This window comes from Erpetoichthys calabaricus, chromosome 9 (genome assembly GCF_900747795.2).
Source record: "Erpetoichthys calabaricus chromosome 9, fErpCal1.3, whole genome shotgun sequence".
NCBI classification, from domain to species: Eukaryota; Metazoa; Chordata; class Cladistia; order Polypteriformes; family Polypteridae; genus Erpetoichthys; species Erpetoichthys calabaricus.
In genome coordinates, this window is record NC_041402.2 from 43,238,858 (window position 1) to 43,262,704 (window position 23,847).

Sequence of the window (23,847 nt, forward strand, 5' to 3'; positions counted from 1 at the left end):
GTAAACTTTTTTCACGTTGTCATTATGGGGTGTTGTGTGTAGAATTCTAATCCATTTTGGAATAAGGCTGTAACATAAAATGTGGAAAAAGTAATGCACTGTGAATACTTTCTGGATGCACTGTAAATGATACACTAATATACTACAGATTTTAAAAGTGTTTAAAATGTGACATTTTGTCTTTGTACTGTCACATGCTTCTCTGGGTTCAAACCCTGAACACATCACTTTCTGTTCGGAGTCTGCATGTGCTCCTCATGTCCAAAATGCCTTACCAGATTCCTAAGACACGCAGGTTAAGTTATTTGGTGACAGTTTATCAGGGGTCCCCAACTCCAGTCCTGGAGCCCCACAGTGGCTGCAGGTTTTCATTCGAACCTTTTAATTCATGACCAGTTTTTACTGCTGCTTAACTTCTTTTGAATTAATTCTCATTGACTTGCTGAAGACTCAGATCCCTTAATTTCCTTAATTAGCTGACAAACAATAATGTGATACAAAGTGTGCACATAATAAAATATCTGAAAATAAAAAAAGATGAAGATCTCAGTTGATCTGCTCAGGTCCCCAAAACATTTTAACAGTGCTCTTTGAAAAGAGAAAAATCAACAACTTTGGAAATGTATGCTGTTGCACAATAAGAGTAACAACAGGCCATGGCATTAAAGAAAGGGTTTAATTAATGACAAGACTCTGCACCTAATTAAGCAACTGGTTGGAGTGTAATTGGTTGGAAGTTGAGGCCCTGACTTAGTTTATCATGTTGGTTCACTCAGTTCACATTTCATTTTTGACTGGGTGTCATTCAAGGAAAAAAAAATGAAGCAATTCAGAGGAACCATAAAGATATTCAGGAGAACAAATCTTTAAAAAAAAAAAAGTCAATTAAAAATTAAGTCAAAAGAAGTTAATTAGCAAAAACAGGTCATTAATTAAGGGTTAGAATGCAAACCTGCAGCCACTGAGGCCCTCTAGGACTGGAGTTGGGGACCCCTGGTTTAGATGAATATAAGCAAGTAAGCCCAAGTGATGAACTTTCTAAAATCTTAATTTCAAGGATAATTAATGAGGAAAGACCGAAGACAGCTCCAATCTTCAGCCTTAAAAAACAGACTAAGAGGGTACTGAACAAAAGCATTTAATATAAAAAAGGACATCTTTACCCAAGGACAAAACTTCCCATTACTTTGAAAGACTGAGAAACAATGGCCCGTTCTTGTGAAAAATAACTCTCGACTCCAACAACACTATATCTTAGCTGTGGTTAAGCTTTAGTTCAGTTAGGCTGCTGGTTATTCAATCGTAAAGACTACAAGTTTAGTATTTGAAAAGCTTCAAAGAGCATCAGTCTGTTAGAAGATGCCTGTGCTTGTTTCCCAGCACAATGACAAACAGAGAGGTAAAGAGAGGCAAAAAGGTCTTCCAGAACATTGGTAACTGAAGGGAAAAAAAAAAAAGTAGGCTGGAAATCTTTATGCACAATTAATCTTTAAAGTCCAAGATCTCAGTGTTTTTTGAATTAATACATAATATCCAATTGATATTAATAGCAAATAACACAACAAATTTATCATATTTTCAAGGGCATTTTCCACCTTAATAAAAAGGATATGTGTCTGCATGTCCATACATTTGCTATGTCTTTGTCATTCCAAAAGCATGGCACATCACAAATACTTTTAGTAATTAAATGCATTGCATTTGTCATTGCAACAGATGGAGCATCACAAATGTTAACAGTGCTTTTACAAATCTCATGCCAAGTGGGACATAACTTTAACGCGGAGGTCAACCTTGATTGCTTAGATTTCAAACCATCTTAGATGGGTAGCACACTTAGCTATCATATAAATGCTTTCATGAGGTGCCAGATTTATAATCCCAAAAATCAGCAAATATAAATGTACAATTACTACAGTTTTCAAAGTAAATTTGACACTTTTTTTGTTCAAGTGACTGAATTACACCCCTGAAAAGATATCCATCACACTGTATTTTTAGTAAACCAACTACAATTTTAGAATAACTTATGACATTCTGTTAAAATGCCCAACTACAAAAGTGTATTTGAAGGATAATACAGAAAAGAATAGAGCACCTGCTAATGCTTTAGAATTAGTGATAAGAAATCCATTGATTTTTCCTTCCTAGAAGAAAAAGCAAACATCTTATGCACACATCTTAATACATTCACAATCAATTGCATTTCATCATGGACTAACCAATACAAAACTAATGTGGGATTCACTTTACCAAAGGAGATACAACACAATATTTCTTTGCATCTATTTGATTATTTTATCTTTAACTGTTAAAACACAGTTTACAAGACACAAAATAGCATTTAGTCTTCATTTCAATAGAAAACAAATATGTAAAAATCAGTTTTATTTTTGACTTTCACAAAATTGATAATAGCATGAACACTGATTTGACAGCATTGTTCATTCTAAGGTCTGAAAATACAGGATGTAGTCCATGGCATTTCTCATCTTCCAAAATATTCATAAACTGTGTTTGTATTGTTTTCTTTGTGAAATGGGTAGCCAAGATATTTCTGAGGATTCATTCTGTGCAAATCAGCCATGGAAAACCTTTATAAAGCCTTGTAGAAGACTTTATCATCTGTTTAAACCCTTTTTATTTGTATATAATCACAGTAGTAATGTCTTCTTTTTGTACTTTTCTACCACAAATTTTGTTCAAGTAGAAAATGACAACAAAGGAACGGACACTGAACACCAGTTTTAATGAAGTACAAAAGTGGAAACTATATTGAAAAATAAAAATGTTTAACATACAGCCTCAACACTCCATTACTTAAAACAGTTCACTCGTAAAGACACTTCTTTACACTTTAACAAAACATAAGCAAAAAAAAAAAAAGTTCTTTCTCTAAGGAAGTCTTTAAACAAATCTTCACATTCTTTTCCAGCACCGTGCTCACAGAGACGGTGTTGGCCAACCACCTTGCCAACATCAGAATCTGTAATAATCAGTTATAAATAAAATTGAACCTGAAATAGAAAAAAAGAAATTTACTACAGGAAGACAGAATGAAAAATATGCAAGCTTATTTAAGAATATATTCAGATTGAGTTCAGAATTATTTTTCACACTGTCATAAATCCAATATTATTACTTCATAAACTTATTTACAGCCACCTTGGAAGGCTAGGGATTATGGGACAAAGTGAGAAGGTTCCCACAATTTAATTTTCTGCAGTGGAAAAAGAATGATGGGTGGCAATCACATAACTTTTGAAAACAGACTTGACTGATGGTCAATGGAAAGGCGACATGCTTCTAAAGACAAACACCAGGTGGTATCGAGTCAGATGCATCAGCAGGAATTTCTGCCTGTGTGTCCAAGTATTTGTCACTCTTGCTCTCGTTTGAGATAGAAAGTATAGGGAGCAGCTTTCAAAAGACAGACTAGTGCAAAAGTGACATGTTTTAAAAACAATACACAAAACAGGTTCTTTAATTTATTACAGGTCAAACCCTATTATAGTGAATACCAAAGTAATGAAATTTTCAAAATAAACTTTTTGTGGGCCTGGACAAACATATATACATCATGTTAAACGAATTTCATTTTAACTCTTTCAGGGCTGATGTCAACTTTTTTCGAAATTCAGGGGTAGAGCACCGTAATCAGCTGTAAACTGTGACAAAACTCACCCTTACATTTAAGTTTAACTCTCTTTGCTAGAAGTAAAGTTAAGTAGCTTTGTTGATTTGAACTCGATTCCCTGCGTGAGTAGCCAAGAGCAAACAACTTCTAAAATGGCATCGACATCTGGCAAGAGACTAAATACTCCGTGGACATTTTGCGTATTATCGCTGAATTGGACTCTGACTTGTCGGACTTGGAATTTGATGCAAGTGATCAGGAGATGGACATCGAATACGAAAGTGAGGTACCTGCATCAGCTGATCAGTCCCCAGATGATCGTGGTGTTAATCATGTTTGTGTAGCTGATACGCCTATAGCAGCACTCGCCTGGGAGGACCACCACTTATGATTACATAACAAACCATTAAACCAACTGCATCACACTGCGACTGCCACCACCACCCACCTGTGCGAAGGCAGCCAGCCCACCGTGCATTCCTGCTGGCTATCGAGGTGCCCCCATGCAGCCACTGCCTCCAGAGATGCCGAATTTGTGCCAACAGCAGCCACAGCATGTTGCAGCAGACATTTTATGTTGATTTATGTGTGAAACAATTGCTTTGTGTGCTTTTCAGAAAATTGAGTTTTTTGGAAAAAAATATTCAGCCCTCAAAGAGTTAATGAAATGTAAATTTCAGTATAACTAATGTTTTTTCCACCAAAAATGACCACCAAAGATAAAATACTTAATTCTGTGCCTACACTTTCCGTGCAGAGTCTCAAGAACCCTGCAACAGGCTGTCTCAAAGAAAGAGACAGTCCACTGCCAAATGTCCAGTCTCAGCATCATATAGGTACCAGCAAGCCCGCGATTCTCGAAAGAATCGCAACTCCAAGAATGGCAATCACTTTCTGTTCCCTTCGATACTTGGAGGGATGAAATATCATGAAGGGTGGCTGCATCCTGGGAAAGTTCATTTAATTAAATAAACATATTTGTACTAAAGCGGTTTCTTTTTGGAGCCGTGACTCATCTGGTTCTGGTGTTTCAGAAGCGTGTTGTAGGCGCCTTCGTTTATTGTTTTTATCCATGCAGTCTCTATTTTGTTTTTCTATGGCTGTGTCGTCAGCGAGAAGTCGTTTGCTGACGGCGGCGGATTCGCATGCTGAAGTGACCAAGGCGGCGGATCCGGTGCGGTGGTGTGGGCAGTCGCGTTCGGGCGGCTGTACAACCTGGCGTGCACGCTTCATCTCAGGTTTAGTTCACAGGTCGTAGCCATGGTAAAGTTTTCATTTAATTAAAACAAACATATTTGTACTAAAGCGGTTTCTTTGTGTGGGCACCTTCGTTCATTGTTTTTATCCATACGGGCTCGTGTTTGTATTACTAATCGTTGAGCTCCTTCCATTTGGAGCCATGACTCCTAGCCTCCGTGTATTGTTTTTATCCATGCGGTCTCGTCTTTGTTGTTCTGTGGCTGTGTCGTTAGGTAGAAGTCGTTTACTGTTAGGAAGCATACTCCAACTTACACACACTGACTGCTGGCAAAGTGGATTAGAGCAGGTGTAGTTTACAGGTCGTGGTGTTTGGGCGCCACGCACTGACTCTGGGAACTACGGGCTCGTTGCGGTGGTGTGGGCGGTCACATTCGGGTGGCTGTACAACCTGGCATGCACGCTTTACCTCAGGTTTAGGAAGCATACTCCAACTTACACACACTGACTGCTGGCACAGTGGATTAGAGCAGGTATGGTTTACAGGTCGTGGTCACCTACTGACTCTGGGAAGCCGCTGCATTTGACTCTGGGGCGCATTGTATGAGCCTCCGTTTATTGTTTTTATCCATGCGGTCTATGCCACACAGACTGCTGGCACAGTGGATTAGAGCAAGTTTAGTTTACAGGTTGTGTTGTTTGGGCGGCACCTACTGACTCTGGGAAGCCGCTGTGTTTGACTCTGGGGCGCCACGGCGCAGTGCGCATGTGCTTCGGTGCGTCCGCCATGCATAAATTAAACTGTGGTTTAGTAATATAGATAGCTGAATTCTGAGTCAGTACTTCACCTAGCCTCTGCATGGGTAGTTGTGTCGTGTGGATACTGTGCTGTTTGAGTTTCGTAGTGCTTCTCAAAGTTTTCTTTGAGATGAACAAAAAAAAAGTGAGAAACAGTGTCACTTTACACTGAAAGAAAAATTAACAATCCTAGAAAAACTTTATTCCGAAATGAAGAAAAATGATATGGTGAAAGCATTTGGAAGCATGCCTTCATTTTCATCTAATGTCTCATTTTCATTCTGTATTTTTATACCTCTGTTTCTATTAAAAAAGTTACATTTAACATCTTGTTTTCATTCTGTATTTATACCTGCATTTCTATTTTAAAAAAAAGTTGCATCTAACATCTCATTTTCAAATAAAGTATATTTTGTGTAGTTTAAGAAGCGTTGTTTTTTTATACATGTATTGTCAAGCTTGGGTCACAGAGATGCGAGAGAGACAGGAAGGCAAGTCAAGGTTTTCAAGGAAAATACAGGTACTTTATTGCTGTATAGGGAAGGCAGGTACAGCCTCAAGACTTCATTCAAAATTGGAGCGGTTAGGAGCCATGACACAGGCAACCGTCCTGCTTTAGTGCCTTATCCTCAGACTAGAAGAACACCAGCGGCTCAGAATCCACTATTGTGGCAGACGCAGTCTACAGAAGAGAGATCAGGGAGTGCGAGGAAGAGCATTTCAAAGCCTGATGTTAAATGTTCTAAGAATTGTGCAGCATGCATAGTAACCTTGATCCTGCAGAGATAACTAATTACTTTGTCCTTGGTTTACTGTATACCAGACACAGCAGAACAGTTATGGAGCAGTCCTTGCGCCGCTGCCGTTAGAGATGGAGACCATGGTCACAATAGTAATACACATTTTCCCATATTCATTATAACAAAATATTTTTATGGTTTCACTATAATGGGATTCCACCTGTATTAACATTTCATTAAGACATAACATTTCAGTATATGGATAAATAAAAAAATATGTAGTACAGTGGTTTCAAAGTTCAGTCCTGGAGAATTTGAGACTGCTGGTTTTTGTTACAATCAGTTTCCCCAATTAGAACAGTAATATGGCCCTGAAGTAATTGTTCCCTTTTAGAAGTCTGTATTCTCAGTATTTGGATAGAATTAAGTAAACTGTACAATAAATGAAACAAGCATTTAAAGTTTTAGCAATAATGCAAACATTTTGTAATTTCTTAGAAGAAGAGAATAAAAAAGCACATCTAACTAAACAATGAGATCAAATAAAGTAGGAATGATGGTCCGATTGTGAACCGCTCCACAACAAAAACCCTTTACCTAGGACTAGACTTGGGAGCCATTGGTCTAGACTATGCTCTGCCACTCAGTTTATAAATTAGAAAACTTAAAAAGATTAAGACCAACAGCAGCAATTAAAATGGAATCCTTCACAAATCATAAACTAGACATTTTAATGTTAATTTATTCTAGCTTCATTATCAAATTTCAGTATGCTTTTTACATACAAATGTCATCCTGTCATCTACTAAGCTACACATTTTGGGGAAAAAGAAGACTTGTACATATACTTATAAATCATAAGAAAAACTTTAAGCCTTAGTAAAATATTTCAATACACAAGTAATTCAAGGAAATAATATGAATACAGAGATTAACTAAAATGTTAACAGATTCATATGTGTTTGCCATATTAATTTAATAACAGGAAAACAATGATTTTCATTGGCAAACAACAATAACTGCTCATTTAATGTGATAAAAGAAATTTGGCTAAATAAAGGAATAAAAAGGCATAACAAAAACGAATGGGGACCACGTACTCTATCTAGATAATACATAATCAGATTTCTAGCATTTTCTTCTGATCAAAATCAGCACTTATTTCTAAGGCATGACAAGGATTTATCAATTAGTATCACTGAGGAAGTTTGCAGCTTCATGTTTTGGAAGAACTGAAAACATCCCAAAAATAAACAAAAAAAAAATCAAAACATGAATGTTTCCCCTACCTGCTAAGTAACTGTGGTAAACTGGAGATTATGGGTCCATAACCTGGAGCATTGTCATACAACTCAAATAATGGCGCCGCAACCAACTTATAATTTTTTGGAACAGCAAAGAGAGCTAAAATAAAAAAATACATGTGGATAATCAACAGACACACAATTAGTAAAAGCAGACTGAATGTCCCAAAATTTTAAATTACTATACAAACATTTTAAAAGAGTAAGCAACCTAGACAATGAAGGTACACGGTCATTTTTATGTTAGGGTTAAACTGCAACTTGTGCCATATATGTGGCATGTACAACCCTATCTATTTTCAAATATTATTCAGCATTACAAAAAGTGACTAACTAAATTATCCTGTGGGATAGCATGGCACAAGTCTATTTAGCAACTGAATACCTTACAAAGTTTAAAATCACTTACCTTTTTCCTGTAATTGCACAAGGAAAAGCTTCTTGTGTTCCTTAGGTTTAGTAATGTGAGCAGGAATATATGGATACTGGAAAAAATATCAAATTTAAAAACTCAATACTACTTTCTCCACCATGAAAATATTACTGGGAAGGAATAAAATGGAATAATTCCATTTAAGGTACAAGACAATCTAAATGAAATTAAATGGACTTAGATTTGATATAAACAAATGTCTATCTCACCTGTGGGGGTTCAAAATTTGGTCTCCACCAGTTTCCTATACAGTCATCAATAACCCAATCCTGTAGCACACCATCTTGACGTCCAAGAATCTGAAGATTAAAACAGCCAAATAGGAGTTTAAAGATTCATTGAAAACATTTATTATATAAATTACATTGCAAACATTTATGCTGCTTCCAACACTCACAGAAATGTCACAAAACAAACAAATAAATAAAAACACAACAATTACCTCTGTCATAAGACGCTTTAGCCCTTCAACTTCGTCTTCTCCTGGGTTTAATTCTCCACCAGGTCTACAAGAACATGAAATACTTAATTACAGCAGGTACTCAAAACATGGCTACAATTCACATTCAAATACCCAGTGTGCTTAGATATTAAAATGAAACTGATTAGGTTGTCATGTCCTTTAAAAGGTCACAATATGCTAAATTATACTTGCATAAAGTCTTGCAAAGAAGTGAGGAATTTGACAGGGTTCAAACTGGTAGTCTTTATGACACCTGGTATTCAGTCCAATATGCCATGAAACTAACAAGATAAAACTGGCAATGACAGCTGCACCGATCTGCAAGCGTCTTGGAAGCTCTAATAAACATGGATATAAGGACTTGCAGCTGATGAAAGGATTCGAATTTAGAGTTAACTTTAAAGCCTACATTAAGATGACCCACTCCTAATTGCACTTTATATCTGGGATGGTATCAGACTTGTGCAGTATATACTGCTGTATACTCCTGTCAAGTTTTACTCATAAAGCAGTTTTTTCTGTATCCCAGTAGGAATGTTTATGCAGAATCAGCATTCTAACAGGGTAGAAGTGCCTGATGATATAGATTCCCAAGTGTATAGACACTCTACATAAGCTAAATACCACACACAGACCACTCTATAGGTGCAGTTTCACAGTGACCAGTTGGATGTGGTACAGAAAACCATTCTGTAATTGCATGACTCCAAGAAACACAATGTTCTAATGACAATAATCTTTTAATAATATGCTATTTGCACTTTATGCTATCGATTTTTTTTCTTTCTACCCTTTATGTTATTTCAGATTTTCGTACTGCATCTCTCCTCACAGTTGCTTCCCCGATGCTCTGCGCCATGCACCACACTGATCCAATAAATCTGTGTAAGTGATAATTTTGAAGCAGTAAGAGGGAGTGGTTCCTCCATGTAGTTGTGAGTGTGTCAAAGCAATAAGGGTTGGCTCCCATGAACCCTCAATCGCACCACATCACTCTTCATAGCCGCCTCCCCGGTGTGCATTGCCATGCATCAAAGTGAACCACCAATGGCGGGGTGTGGGATGGGTGGTTTTGGGGACCTCTGTGAAGTCATTGCTGCTTCTTACCAATAAGGGAGAGGGGTCCCTCATGACGTCCAGAGCACGTAAAAGCAATAGGGGCTGTAGGGGGGAGTCCATAAACTCGCAATCATGTTGTGCTTTGCACCACCACATCACTTTTCATAGCTGCCTCCCAGGTGACACACCGCACTAATCACCCCATCAAATCAATCGGGTTGGCTGTTGTGTGAGGATGGGGTGTTTAGCTACCGTTCAGAGGTGATCACTCTGTGATTTGGCATTTTCATTAATATGGCATACCTCAGGTCCCACAGGTGCCAGATCAGTGAAGGTTTACCTGAAGTACTACATTTTAATTTACCGTACTGCACTTATGATCCATTCAACCCTAGCAAACTGTTAAAGTGACAACCAATATGCACTAGCTTTCTGGAGATGGGTCAGATCTCCACTCAGACTTAACAGAAAGTCAGGGATGTCATTTATTTATTTTTAATGGCTCAGCTGTAAATGATCAGAGCCTTGCTGTGTTTACCTGTTTGCATATTTAGTTGATATCAGGTCAGTCTAATTTATTTGACTCTTCGATCAATTTTACAATTCATGGAAATGGCCCTCGAAATAGTAAAAGATTCAAGAAATTTTGTGGTAGTGTAAATTAAAAAAAAAAAAAAAAAAAATTAGTCTTGCTGAAGGTGATGTGGACCAGGTATTAGTGTAAATTAACATTTAACAGTACATGCTATTTGAAATGTAAAACCACAAATGCCAAAATTTGCCAAAACCCACTTCCAAGCAAGAGCATCTGACATTTCAAAGAAGGCAGCATAGCTGCAATATCATAGTTAACCATCTTTTCGTATGCTAAATTTTCCAGGAGTATTACTGTGACATGCATCACATAGGATTTTTTTTTCTCCCCCACAGATGTTTTTCACATCATTTGTTGTTGTCCAGCATTGGTCACTATTAGGCCCTTTTTATCTGAAGATTTGTCATGAACTTTCTCCATGAATAAATGGTAGCACTGATAGCTATACAAATCTTTACAACCCGGTAAAAAGGTGAAAAGAAAAACTGCAAGTGATACTACCTAAAAAGTACTTCACAGCCTGCCTTCTGGTTAGCCTTTTTTGATTAAATGATGAAGTATTTTGTAGTAACAAAAGTAATTTACTACTCAAGTCTTATTTTTAAATGCTATATAAAGAACCATGTATATGTATATGATATTTATTTTCTGAGTAGCTGTATGAGCTATTTTCAAGTGGGTATGTACTTTTACTATGCAGAGTACAAAACTGACTGAATTTTAATTTCAGTTTCTTTGGACTTGAGACCACAGGTTGTTTTCCCTATAATAATAATCAAAAATAGTGGCATTTTAACCATAAGTGTATCTGTCAAGAAGTATAACACATTAAAGGAAACTAGGAGTTAGACATAATCAGAATATTGTCACTTTTTTTAGTTGGAGCAAAGCTCTGCATCTTTCAACACCTAACAACTTTCTTTATAAGCCTAACATATAGCCTGCACAAAGCTCTCCTTTTTCAGTTACAAATACATAGAAAACATTAATTAGTCTGTAAAATAAGCAGTAAAATACAGTTCAACTTACAGTTTAAAAAATGTGGTACCAAGTTGTAACAAAAGAACATGGGGAAGCCTGTGCTCATGAACAATCAGAACTCCTTCCACGGTTCTTCTCATCCCAATCTTGTCAAACTCTTCTCGCATTCGCTGAAACCGTGCAGCAACTGAACTGTCTTTTTCATAAAGGGGTTCTTTCGTTCCAAATGTGTAATTTGTTAGTGGATACCTTCAGAGAGATGACAAATAACAAATGACATTTAACTAAAGTGTTAAAAAATAATCTTTAAAACAAATTAGAACTATGAGAAGTGCTGAAACAAGGAATTGAAAAGTACTAATAATTGTCTGGAAACATACAACAAAAGAAAACACTGCAAGATAATACACAGCGAGTCTAAATTACATCTCAAGTCATATAAATAACACCCAAATGATTACAGAGAGTCAAGCAAAAAATTGGTCATACAAATAGTTTACAGGGATGTAAACTATAAAAAGGGTGTAGTAATGAATACAATAGTCATTTTGTGTTATTCACTAAAAATGTAAGGAACAACACTAAAGTGAACCAAACTGAATCTAAACACAGTTTATACAACAGTACAAATTATTTTAAGAGCAAAGAAAAAACCCAGTGAAGTCAACAAGGGCAATACTTCAGAATTTAGAAATCTGGTTTTACATTTCAAACAAAATGCAAACTTAAGACTGTTTGAAAACCAAAGAAATGAAAAAAAGAAGGTGGATCTAAGGCCTGAATTTAAATGTCAGGAAGTTTGAGGGGCATAACCTAAAGTAAGTGATTATGTAACACTAAAACATGAAAATCAAGCTAGGAAATTTTGCAATACAGACTGTATACACAGCCACCCATTTTGTTAACGAGGGTCAGTTGCTGCTGCCTCACAGACCTCGGATTTTGGTTTTCCCTGTATATCTGCAAATTTTTTTTCAGAGCAGTCCAGGGTTCCCCCTCTACCCTGTGCAAGTGTAAATATAAATGGGAGTGAGCCCCGTGATAGACTAGAGGTCTGTCCAGGGTTGGTTCCTGCCTTACACTCAATGTTTCCAATGGCTACAGCTACATGAAAACCTGAAATGAATTAGGAGGATTCTAATATGGTGCACATTCCATTTTCTCAACGTGTTTATCCCTTTGCTGGCGGACACACAGAACTCTATCCTATCAGAATACACTGCAAAGCATGTTCAAACTATTTACTGAAAATAGTCCACATTACCAGAAGCCACACTGGCAATTTTATATGTTGTTCTTAGACTATCCCAATGTATTACATTCAAAATGTCAGACTGCGGGCGGCACGGTGGCGCAGTGGGTAGCGCTGCTGCCTCGCAGTTGGGAGACAGGGGTGTGGAAATCAAATTTTTTTCTACTTGTCCACGGACAAGTAAACTTAGAAAATCCACTTGTCCGCCAGTTAAATTCACTTGTCCATAAACAAATAACAAAAGTGAAAAATAGTTTATTTTTTCTGATCTCTTTTATTGATACCAAAACTGCCTTCCATTTTAAAACTGAAAAAAGTTCTTTCAGGGAGTAGTATTTTGCCAACTTGCTCTAGAACATTATATAAAAGATTCCCTTATCATTTTAACTCACTAATAAACAATGCCTTCATTATAGCTACACTAGTTCTGTTTCACATACTACAGTTACAGTGAAGATTTTTATAGATATTTCATAACCTTTGGAAACCGTTAGAATGTTTTCTTCTTTATTTTTAATAAACTGACAGCGCAAAACCAACTTGTTTTATATGAAATATTCGCTAATCAAAAACGATCTATTGACAGCTCATCAAAATTGATGTTGTCACGCAATAAATTTCTTAACTCCTCAATATATCACAACCTACACGAAATCGAAAATTTCAGGAAAGATTAACTACCTAACAAGCTTTGTTATGTGGTGAAAACAATTGTATTGTAAGTAAAATGACTGCATTTTTATGTAGAAACAATTAATTTTATCAATCTTCTTCTATAATACGCTACCATGGCTGGCTGTTTGTCTGTCCAGGATTTTAAATCACCTGTAGCTCGCAAACCATTTCACCTTTTGACTTGAACTTTGGTACACATACAGTATACTACGTGACGTCTACTATCCGCTTTCGAGGTGATGATTTGTATTACTCTTTATTTTTATTTTATTTCGCTAATCATTCTTGAGGCAGATTGAAGACTTAAGTGCCCGTTTAAGTGAAAAATTAAAGAAAACGTACAAAACACAACACGAAAACTAACTTAATCAGTTTTAACGTGAAAAGATGCCAACGAAAGAAAAGAAGCAGCGGGCCGCTACGGTGGAGAAAAGAAGGGCTGCTCAGGAAGCAGCAAGTGCATCAACCTCTGAGCAAATGTATGCTAAAACGTACAGAGAAAGAGGATGAAAACTATGAATGCTCAAGTCAAGTGTATTTATTCACTGCATGTTATCGTGCAGTACGCCGTTACTGGTAATATATAAAAGTTATTGATTATAATGAAAAATCATCAGATTACATCGTAATGTCGGCATGAAAAAAATGACCGCATCTCCAAGCGTGTAAGTATTAGGGTAAAATACTTATGTAAGACCGTAAGATTGCTCCCCCTTTCAAAAATCAGCCGTCATTTTGTAATGTCACGCACGAGCGCATAGGGAGCCGCGGAAGGACTCTAGAATGAGCGCGAAACCCGAGGCCAAAAAGGGGACGACGAGACACTTAACTTTTTTCTTTATTTTCCCAGAAAGAAGGAAACGCCGACACCCTGACAGGTCATCGCTACCGACCCCTCCTTAATTTTTCCCGGATGACATCACACTTCCCAGAAGACACTGCACCTCCTTACCCAACAACCCTCTGATTGGGGCCGGTCCCACACTATAAAAAGCTCTCCCCATTTCCTGTAGGGGTCGAATGTTGTATGTCGATCAAGACTGTCTGTATTTTTGCAAACTGTTCACTATACGGAGCCGGAAACCCCAAACCTTCATGTTGACTCTGTGCTTTCTTTCTACAGTAAACAATATTGAAGACCAATTTCAGACATGAAGAACACGCCTAAGTAGACTGTTTCCGCACAAAGTACGTACCCAAATGTTTAAAATGTGAAAGTAGTGGTAAAATGTGCCCTGCACAGCACATATAATATTTTTTCTCCAGAAAATTGCTCTTGTCCGCGGACAACTGAAACAGAAAAACATGCTTGTCCGACGGTCAATTTACCCGTGTCGGACAAGTTGGGTGTTGGATTTCCGCACCCCTGGAAGACCTGGCTTCACTTCCCGGGTCCTCCCTGCGTGGAGTTTGCATGTTCTCCCCGTGTCTGCGTGTGTTTCCTCCGGGCGCTCTGGTTTCCTCCCACAGTCCAAAGACATGCAGGTTAGGCGGATTGGTGATTCTAAATTGGCCCTGGTGTGTGCTTGGTGTGTTTGTGTGTGTCCTGCGGTGGGTTGGCACCCTGCCTGGGATTGGTTCCTGCCTTGTGCCCTGTGTTGGCTGGGATTGGCTCCAGCAGACCCCTGTGACCCTGTGTTCGGATTCAGTGGATTGGAAAATGGTTGGATGGATGTCAGACTGCTTTTGTAAACTGCCACAGACTTATATATTTATCACTCGTGGCTCTGTGGTCTGATCTGTAATTGCTTTCAAACCTTAAATAAAATACTATTAAATTAGAGTTGTGATGAAAAGTTTACATACAGTCATATAATGGACATGTATGTCCGGGCAGTATTGGGATTTCACTTATTTCTAAAACTCTTCTTCATCTGTGACACAATGATTGTACAACATACATCCTTATTACAAATAATAAATCAGAAATTTAGTGCGGTTTTTCTGAAACCATCCCAGAGTAAAAAGAAAAATACTTACAGGGTCAAAAATATACATACAACACGCCTAATATTTGGTTAAATATCCCTTAGCACATTTCACCTCAACCAGATGCTTCTAGCAGCCATCAAGAAGCTTCTGGCAGAATTGAAAAATTTGACCACTTGAAAATCTGACCACTCTTCTTGGCATAATTGGCAGAATTTTTTGTTGATTTCCTGGCATGAACCTGACTCCTAGGCACAAACCACTGTCAAATTATACAAAAATTAGTGTTTGAATGTAGACATTAAATATAAAGGAAATATTTCAATATATTTGAACACGAGTTAAAAGTTCTTAATGCTACTATGTGTATTTAACATAGTATTTGTATTTAACATGCCTTTGTATGATTCATTGTTATCAATACTTTTGCTTTTTTGCTCCCAGTACAACTGCCAAGCATGCAGCACTTATGAGACAGACTTCACACACACAAAAAAAAAAGATTTTCTGTGCAAGGAAAGTGACACGAGAAAAGAGAAAATCAGAACTGGGAAACTTCATATGCCTGTAATGCATATAAGAAAACCATACAAACCCACTCATGACTACTTACCCACATTAAATGCAGGCATTACTTTATACCCTCCACCCCGCCCCTTCCTCCAGCCTTCTGCCCCATTATGTGCCTTTTTCTGTAAAAGATGTGAAGTCAGTGCCCATCTATATTTTACACAAGCTGAGGCACAGCGAGTCTATTCACATTTCACAAAAGGAGTTACTGAATGTAGTATACTGTATGGCGCATTCTAATGATCTTTAAGTATTCCCAAGTGTGCAGAGCAGGCCGATTTGAAAAATTTGCAGATGGTCAGAGAATAACATACATGATTAAACTGAACGGGACTCTTTTCCCCTTTTACAGATGCAATGAAAATCAACACATGTACCCATAACACTTATTTTTCATTTTGCCTTTGTTTGAGGAATACTGTGTCAAATCACCAGCCCCTAAAAGACGCGTGCTGGTTGAGGTGGCGAAGTAGGCTTTCCTGACACTGAAAATGTTTTGTAATGTCGATTTTAAAGCCATAATAACAAAAAGGAAAATCACAAATATGAGTTATTTTTAATGAGAAAGGAAACCAGTTTTTTATTTTGAATATAAAACAACAGTAAATCAGAGATCTCAGGTTGAAGAGTGAAACAGAGGAGGATCAGGAGCAAAATGAAAATTTTAAGGTGCTCGATAAGAGTTTATAATCATTAACAAAAAAGCAGAGCAGTGCATGATATAAATATGTCAATTTTATAAATAACGATCCAAATTAACAAATAAAAACTATAAAAAGGCTGATTGTGGAAGTGGTGCACAAAACATGCAAAATATGTACTCCACATACTTTTAATAGAGCTGAGGTGAAGACTTTGCAAAGGCCATTCCAAATGCTTAATGTAAGCCTAATTTAGTCATTCCAAAACCAGCTTTGATGTGTGTTTAGGATCATTGCCTGGATGGAACTCCCGATTGTGTCCAAATTTCAACCTTCTAGCTGATGTTTTCAGGTTATGCTGAAGAACTCTGAGGTACTCCTCTTTCTTCAATACTCAACCCATTTTGTACACTGTTCCACTGGAGACAAATCAGTCCCAGAGAATTCTCACCACCAACTTGCTTCACAGCTGGCCTATGTGATCAATCACAAACTTTATTTAAGCTTGAAGGAGTCGATTATGGAGTAGGAGCTTATTTCTTGTAAATGTAAAACGTGGTTGGTTCTTGGATTTCTACCGATCATCCGGACCAACTTCCCCTCAACTGAGGGTGACAGTTTAGGTCTTCTTAAAGAACCTGGCAAAGGGATTACAGCTTCAAATAAATTGCATTAACAAACAGTTAACCAAACTGATGATCTTGGTATCTGAAGTTCTTTAGAAATGGATGCAGGGAACATCCCTGACTTGTGTAAATCTACAATCATCTTTCTCATATCTGCACTGAGCTCATTAGACTTTCCGTTTGTAATTTGTTTGTCAATCCAATAAATGCTGTCCAACGGGCACTTCTACAGCAGCACAGAGAAGATACCAGCTGTAGTCAGTCATGATCACTGACTTTCAGCACCACTTAATATTCTGATTCAAAAATACCCATAATAAATACTTGTGCATTATACTTATTTTTTTGGAATGTGGTACAATTATTATGCCAAGCAAAAAACAAAACAGTTGAAGAAATCATTGCAGGCTTAATACCTCTTGGACATACTTGTCTGTTATTAAAGTCTATGTAAACTTTTCACCACAAATGTTCATGATGGAGAGGTGTGCTACAATGCCTCATGCAAATGTTAATTTCATGTCACATGCCAACCCATTAAAGTTTTCCAGATTCATGGTGATACATGGCTCCCTTTCAAAACAGTTCATCAACTTGTCCTTCATTAAATGCTATCGGAGTAATCAGAGCTCCGAGCTGTGATGTTTCATTTTCTCCCATTAGTGCTTTCAAGGTTAAACTGTTCAGAGAAGTGCAAGGTCACTGTTGATTTGTTATTTGGTCTGCAAAAAAAATCAATAAAAGATAAATGTACTTTTTGTGAAAATAAAGAGAACACTAGACGAATTAAAAGTCTTTGCTCTCTGCTCTAAATGCAATTCTGCCACAGAAATGGCATTTCTGTTAGTGATAGGCAACTCACAAATGATTTGTTCTTTTTAAACAACACGTTTTAGTGAATCGTATGAATCAATTTGAGAGCATCTAATGATTGTTTCAGTGGAGCTCAATGGGATTTCTAAACATTATGCAAGTCCTGTTTGTACGATGTCCTCAGCAGGTTTCATTTTACAGACGCTGGTAGACATTTAAAGCTCATGCACTGAATAATGAGTCATAGCTTGCTTCAATTATGATTCTTTTGAGTTCAAACTATATTAATATCAATGAATGAAAACTCCTTTAGTGATCATTTTTTCATTCATCATACAAATACAATGCACCAACAACATATTTACAGTAATCCCTCCTCCATCGCGGGGGTTGCGTTCCAGAGCCACCCGCGAAATAAGAAAATCCGCGAAGTAGAAACCATATGTTTATATGGTTATTTTTATATTGTCATGCTTGGGTCACAGATTTGCGCAGAAACACAGGAGGTTGTAGAGAGACAGGAACATTATTCAAACACTGCAAACAAACATTTGTCTTTTTTTCAAAAGTTTAAACTGTGCTCCATGACAAGACAGAGATGACAGTTCTGTCTCACAATTAAAAGAATGCAAACATATCTTCCTCTTCAAAGGAGTGCGCATCAGGAGCACAGACTCTCAGAAAGACAGAGGAAAGCAAACAAATCAATAGGGCTGTTTGGCTTTTAAGTATGCGAAGCACCGCCGGTACAAAGCTGTTGAAGGCGGCAGCTCACACCCCCTCCGTCAGGAGCAGGGAGAGAGAGAGAGAGACAGAGAAAAACAAACAGTCCAAAATCAATACGTGCCCTTCGAGCTTTTAAGTATGCGAAGCACCGTGCAGCATGTCGCTTCAGGAAGCAGCTGCACAGAAGGTAGCAACGTGAAGATAATCTTTCAGCATTTTTAGACAAGCATCCATATCGTCTAGGTGTGCGAACAGCCCCCCTGCTCACACCCCCTACGTCAGGATCAGAGAAAGTCAGCGCAAGAGAGAGAGAAAAGTAAGTTGGGTAGCTTCTCAGCCATCTGCCAATAGCGTCCCTTGTATGAAATCAACTGGGCAAACCAACTGAGGAAACATGTACCAGAAATTAAAAGACCCATTGTCCTCAGAAATCCACGAACCAGCAAAAAATCCGCGATATATATTTAAATATGCTTACAAATAAAATCCACGAAAGGCGAAGTGCGATATAGCGAGGGATCACTGTATATTGGGATGTATTAATTGTTTTACACAATATGTTGTTTATATGTGCAGGCAGTGTTGTGTAGTGGTTAAGGCATTGGACTTCAAACCCTGAGGTTGTGGGTTCAGATCCTGCTACTGACACTGTGTGATCATAAGCAAGTCACTTGGCCTACATGTGGTCCAATTGAAATACCAAAAGAAATGTAACCCAACTGTAACATTAATGTTGTAAGTCACTTTGGATAAAGGCATCAGCCAAATCAGTCAATGTGTTCATACAATTAATTATTGAAATTGTTTCAAGTTGAATATACTGTATAAACAATTTTAAATCTAATATGCTTATATAACTTTGTAAGTCACAAGTGGCATTTGAATATTAGTCATAAAACACTAAAGATTATAAAAATATTTTAACAATTATTTGCTTTCAGCTTTAATTTTTTTTTTTTTTTTTTTTACAGCTCATTAATTTCACTGGGCATGTATCATTATTGGGTTCGTTTTGAGTTTAAACTGAATTATTACTTGAATTATTTGATTTGTGAATGAATCATTAACAGAGAACCAGCTGAACAATTCTCGTTCACTTGCTCCATGAACAGAACATTACTAACGAACACATCACACAGTTTTTATTCAGTTGTGATCCTGTAATGCAACGTCTTATTTTGACATCTCTGTCAAGCTTGTGGATGACACAGGTGTGGTAGGCCTGATATCCAACAACAACAAGCAGGTTTACCTGGATGAAGTGGAGAGTCTATCACACTGGTGTCAAGACAACAGTCTACTCCTGGATGTCAATAAGACAAATGAGCTGAAGGTCAAGTTTGGAAGAAAATGGCAGAGGCACTATCAACTCCTCAGTATTAACATCACACAGGTGCAAAGGTGGACAGTTTCAGATACCTTGGTTCCCACATCACAGAGGAGCTGACCAAGCACATCAACACCTTGGTGAAGAAGCCATAGCAACACCCTTACCATCTCAGAAGCCTGGCTTCAGGCTGACCTCACAATTACTAAAGATGTCCTACACATCCTCCACTGAAAGTATCCTGACACAAAGTATTACTGCCTGGATTGGAAAAAAAAAACATGCACCAGGACAACAAGGCTCTGCAGAGTGGTGCAGTCAGATGAATGCATCACTGGGTGTGCACTCTCTAACTTTCATAACATCTACACCAAGCAATGTTGACCATTGCAAAGAAAATTATCATTAATACCAGCCACTCCAACAGCATCTCTTCACTGTGCTGTGGTCAGGAAAATTGTATCACTGGCTGAAGACCAGTTCAGGGAGACTGAGGAAGACTTTTTCCACAGTTCATCCGTATCTTGAATGAGGAAAGTGTCTAGAAACATGTTGCCCTACTGTTGATGTTCTAATATTGCGTTATTATGTTATTATTTATTGGTTGCCACATGCATTTTATTTTTGGCATAATGCGTATTACTGAATTTATATAACAGTGATTTTTTTTTATATTTATACAGTAGTGTGTTATTGTTTATTGTCCTTTTATATTCTTTAAAGCACCGTCTTGGAGTTTAGCAACTAAGCATTTCACTACATAATGTACTGTGTGTATAACTATATGACAAGTAAAATTTGATCCAATTTTTAAATAGGGATCTTAAATGTGTTTTTATGCTTTGTATACTAAAATGGGACAATGTCATGTGAGTTTACATACACATATATACAAAATAATGTATTAATTATTAAATTATTTATTTATGAAGGGATCAGAGAGGGATATGCCCCTCTCGGATTTTATGTATGCGCCAGCTTCTAATTCTAAAAATGTATTCACATAATAGGATAGTTCAAAAGAATCGATTCAGCAAGGTGAACTGAAATACACTGCACTAATTTCTAGTCGGACTAGGTTTTATGTTTTATTATAACAGGGTCGGCAAGGTTAGTCCTAGAGGGCCACAGTGAGTGGTTTGTATTCCAACATAATTGCTTAATTTAAAACTAATCTGCCAATAACGAATCTTATTTCATTTTAGAGCTTAATATGCAGTTTTTCACTGCCATGTCAGGTCATCCTTATATTGTTGATTGTTTATTCATTCAAATGATTGGCGGATTAGTAATTCTCAGTTCATCACTTTTTCTCTTCGGTGTTTTTCCAAATATTTTATTAGACCAGATAATACAAAATGAATACATAAAGTTGTACATAGAAATAAGTTTGAAAGACAACTGCTGGTCTCTTTGTCATTTACACCTTACTGCTAATAAGCAGCAGTTATAAAAAAAAAAATGAATGTAGCGGTTCTTGTCTAAAGTAAGCAATTACAGGAGGAGAATCTTAACAAGCGAGACAACTCAATTGAAACAAAGACGCTGGCTTAGTAGTAAGTCCTTCAACGTCAATAAAGGACTTCTCATTAAGAAATCGAGTTTTAACAAAAACCTTTAGCCTTTATGGCCCGGCAGGTCCAGATTTGCAGACTTCTGTTTAATACATCTGAATACGGTGACAATACGGTGAATTCGGGCAGCGTTGTTTTCTCTGAACTGTCCGATTTGTAACTTTGAGGCCGTGGGACGTTCAAGTGAATTTGCTGACTGCCCGACAGCACGTGAAGGCTACATTAATATATTCCAAATCCTTACAACTCGTTCTCATTCCCCTCCTCTTTGCCAGGACATACCTCTTCATTTGCAAATCTGTCATGTTTTTAATGTAGCAATGATCACAGAATGAACTTCTTTCTTTCTCGAAATAAATCGACCATTAATTATCCCAACGCAATTTTATTAGAAGCCCTCGTGTCATCGTCTCAACTGAACTACTCAAAACATCACCTGGATTTACGACTGCCTTGTGCACAGTGCCTTGTGAGAATGTTATAAAGTAGCTGATGATCGTACCACTGTACGATTCGATGCTATTTACCTGTAATCTTTTCAGATACTGTACTATAGGACTGGGAAAATCGATAAAAATGAATGATGTAATGAATTGGAATTGAGTTATTTACGTATAATACCCATAATTCCCTGACATAGGGGAAATTGGTCAAATTTTAAAATGAAACTATGTAACTATAATAAGGCTAATATCAGCTTAATAACATATCTAGCAACAGCATTAACATTTTATATAAAATAACCAGAACGTTAAACGCCGCTCAACCCACTGACATAAGAAACCATGAGGCAATCTATACACATCATCCTAAATAAATACATAAATAGACCCACCCTGGTAAATCCCCCCAAAAAATGCGTGCAAACTACTCACAGGTTGATGGTCCTCTCCAGGGTTAGCGGCTTGATCTGCTGCAAGTATTTGTTCCCGAACTGATTTACTCCACGGGGCCAGCCAGTTTGGGAGCGATTAGGAGGCACAACCGACATACTGCAGGCGTACTTCAACAATGACGGGCTAAAATAATGTTCTTTTAAGATAAACAGCCGATACCGATATCTTACATGAACTGCATGCAACTCCCCCTAAGCTATTTTTTTCTTTTCTTCTTCCCGAGTAATGCAATCGTATCCGGGAGACAGGCAGGCCTTTCCGCCGTGCAGAATCTAGGCCTCGACTCGCCTTTGTGAACCTATCACACGTCTGTTTTGGTTTCGTTTAAAATCGGATCTCTTTTCTTTTTCGTTTTCAACTAAACTCTTTTTTTCATATAAAATATTCGGTTCACAAAGAATAAAACGTTAAAAAACACACATTGAACTACCTCAATAAAAAGCAAAATCAAAGTTAACGAAGGCAAAATGGCGCCTGCGCAGGGCGGCGCGTCATAGAAGGCAGGGCTCCGAAGAGTGACGTGTGCAGCAACCAATCACTGTTTGAGTCTCCAGTTCCGTTACAGATATTGTGCAGGTAATTCTACGGAAAGAGAGATTGTAAGTGTTGATTCGGTAATGTTCAATGTTGAAGTTATTTCTACATAATCATGGTATATATTAAATTGCCACATAAAATTGTGCGCTGAAGTGAAGCGTTTTTTTATAAATTTTAAAAATTACTTCTCTGCTGGTGCAGCTTACAATGGGGTCATGAAGAAGAAATCAGGTAAACACTTTTTGTTTATAAGCAAGAACACACAATAGCAGAGGTAATGAAAAGAAAAGTGATAGAACTGGATAACTGCACACCAATATGTAAAATAACCATATTTTTGTGATTGTTTGCTCTTCTTCTTTATGCTGAAATGCACGGGTATAAGCTTTATGCGGAATGGCCGTGCTACATGTTGGCAAAAGGAACGCCAGTTATGAATACAAGATAGGAGACACTGTCCTACTGGAAGCTACCTCTGAAAATGATTTAGGGGTTTATATTAACACACCATTTTTGTCATCTAAACAATGAGCTTAAGCTATAACAATATAATACACTAGTGAGACCACATCTGGAGTGCTGTGTACAGTTCTGTTCACCATACTACAAGAAAGACGTAATACCACTTGAAGCTGTGCAGTGGAGAGCAGCCAAGTACATCCCAGGACTGAAGGACATGTCTTACTCTGACAGACTCGGAGAATTAAACCTATTTATACTTGATCTGAGGAGACTGCGTGATGACCTAATTCAGGTCTTTAAACTTCTCAAGTTAAGTAGACCTGGTAGAATTATTTAAACATAAAGGGGAATCACATTCTCAAGGATATCAGTGAGAATTAAGGGAAAGTGAATTTAGGACTGAAGCCCGGAAGAACTTCTTTACGCAAGGAGTTGTATGAATCAGGAACAAACTACCAAGACATGTTCTTGAAGGGGAACCTTGACAACCTTTAAGAAGTATATGGATGAAATTTTGGGACAGCTTAGCTATTAGCTAAACAAATGAGCTTGATGGACTGAATGGCCTCCTTTCATTTGTCAACTTTCTTACATTCCTTTGTTCTGTTTGAT

General features: G+C 37.5%; 1 protein-coding gene across 1 annotated transcript; it reads right to left on the reverse strand.

The window, feature by feature from the left end:
- Positions 1-2,730: 2,730 nt before the first annotated feature.
- Positions 2,731-22,730, reverse strand: nudt21 (nudix hydrolase 21). The gene is made up of 7 exons (XM_028809394.2): positions 22,216-22,730; positions 11,256-11,456; positions 8,552-8,615; positions 8,319-8,408; positions 8,086-8,161; positions 7,662-7,776; positions 2,731-3,017 (listed from the first exon to the last, which is right to left on the reverse strand). Exons 1-7 carry the CDS (start codon positions 22,329-22,331, stop codon positions 2,996-2,998), a joined length of 684 nt encoding a protein of 227 aa, XP_028665227.1. The 5' UTR covers positions 22,332-22,730; the 3' UTR covers positions 2,731-2,995.
- Positions 22,731-23,847: the final 1,117 nt, after the last annotated feature.

Coding starts and splice junctions, on each gene's coding strand:
- nudt21 (XM_028809394.2), bottom strand. CDS start 22,331: ATGTCGGTTGTGCCTCCTAATCGCTCCCAAACTGGCTGGCCCCGTGGA. Junction 11,457..22,215: donor CTGGAGAGGACCATCAACCT/GTGAGTAGTTTG, acceptor ATCTCTCTGAAG/GTATCCACTAACAAATTACA. Junction 7,777..8,085: donor TGTGCAATTACAGGAAAAAG/GTAAGTGATTTT, acceptor TTTTTATTTTAG/CTCTCTTTGCTGTTCCAAAA.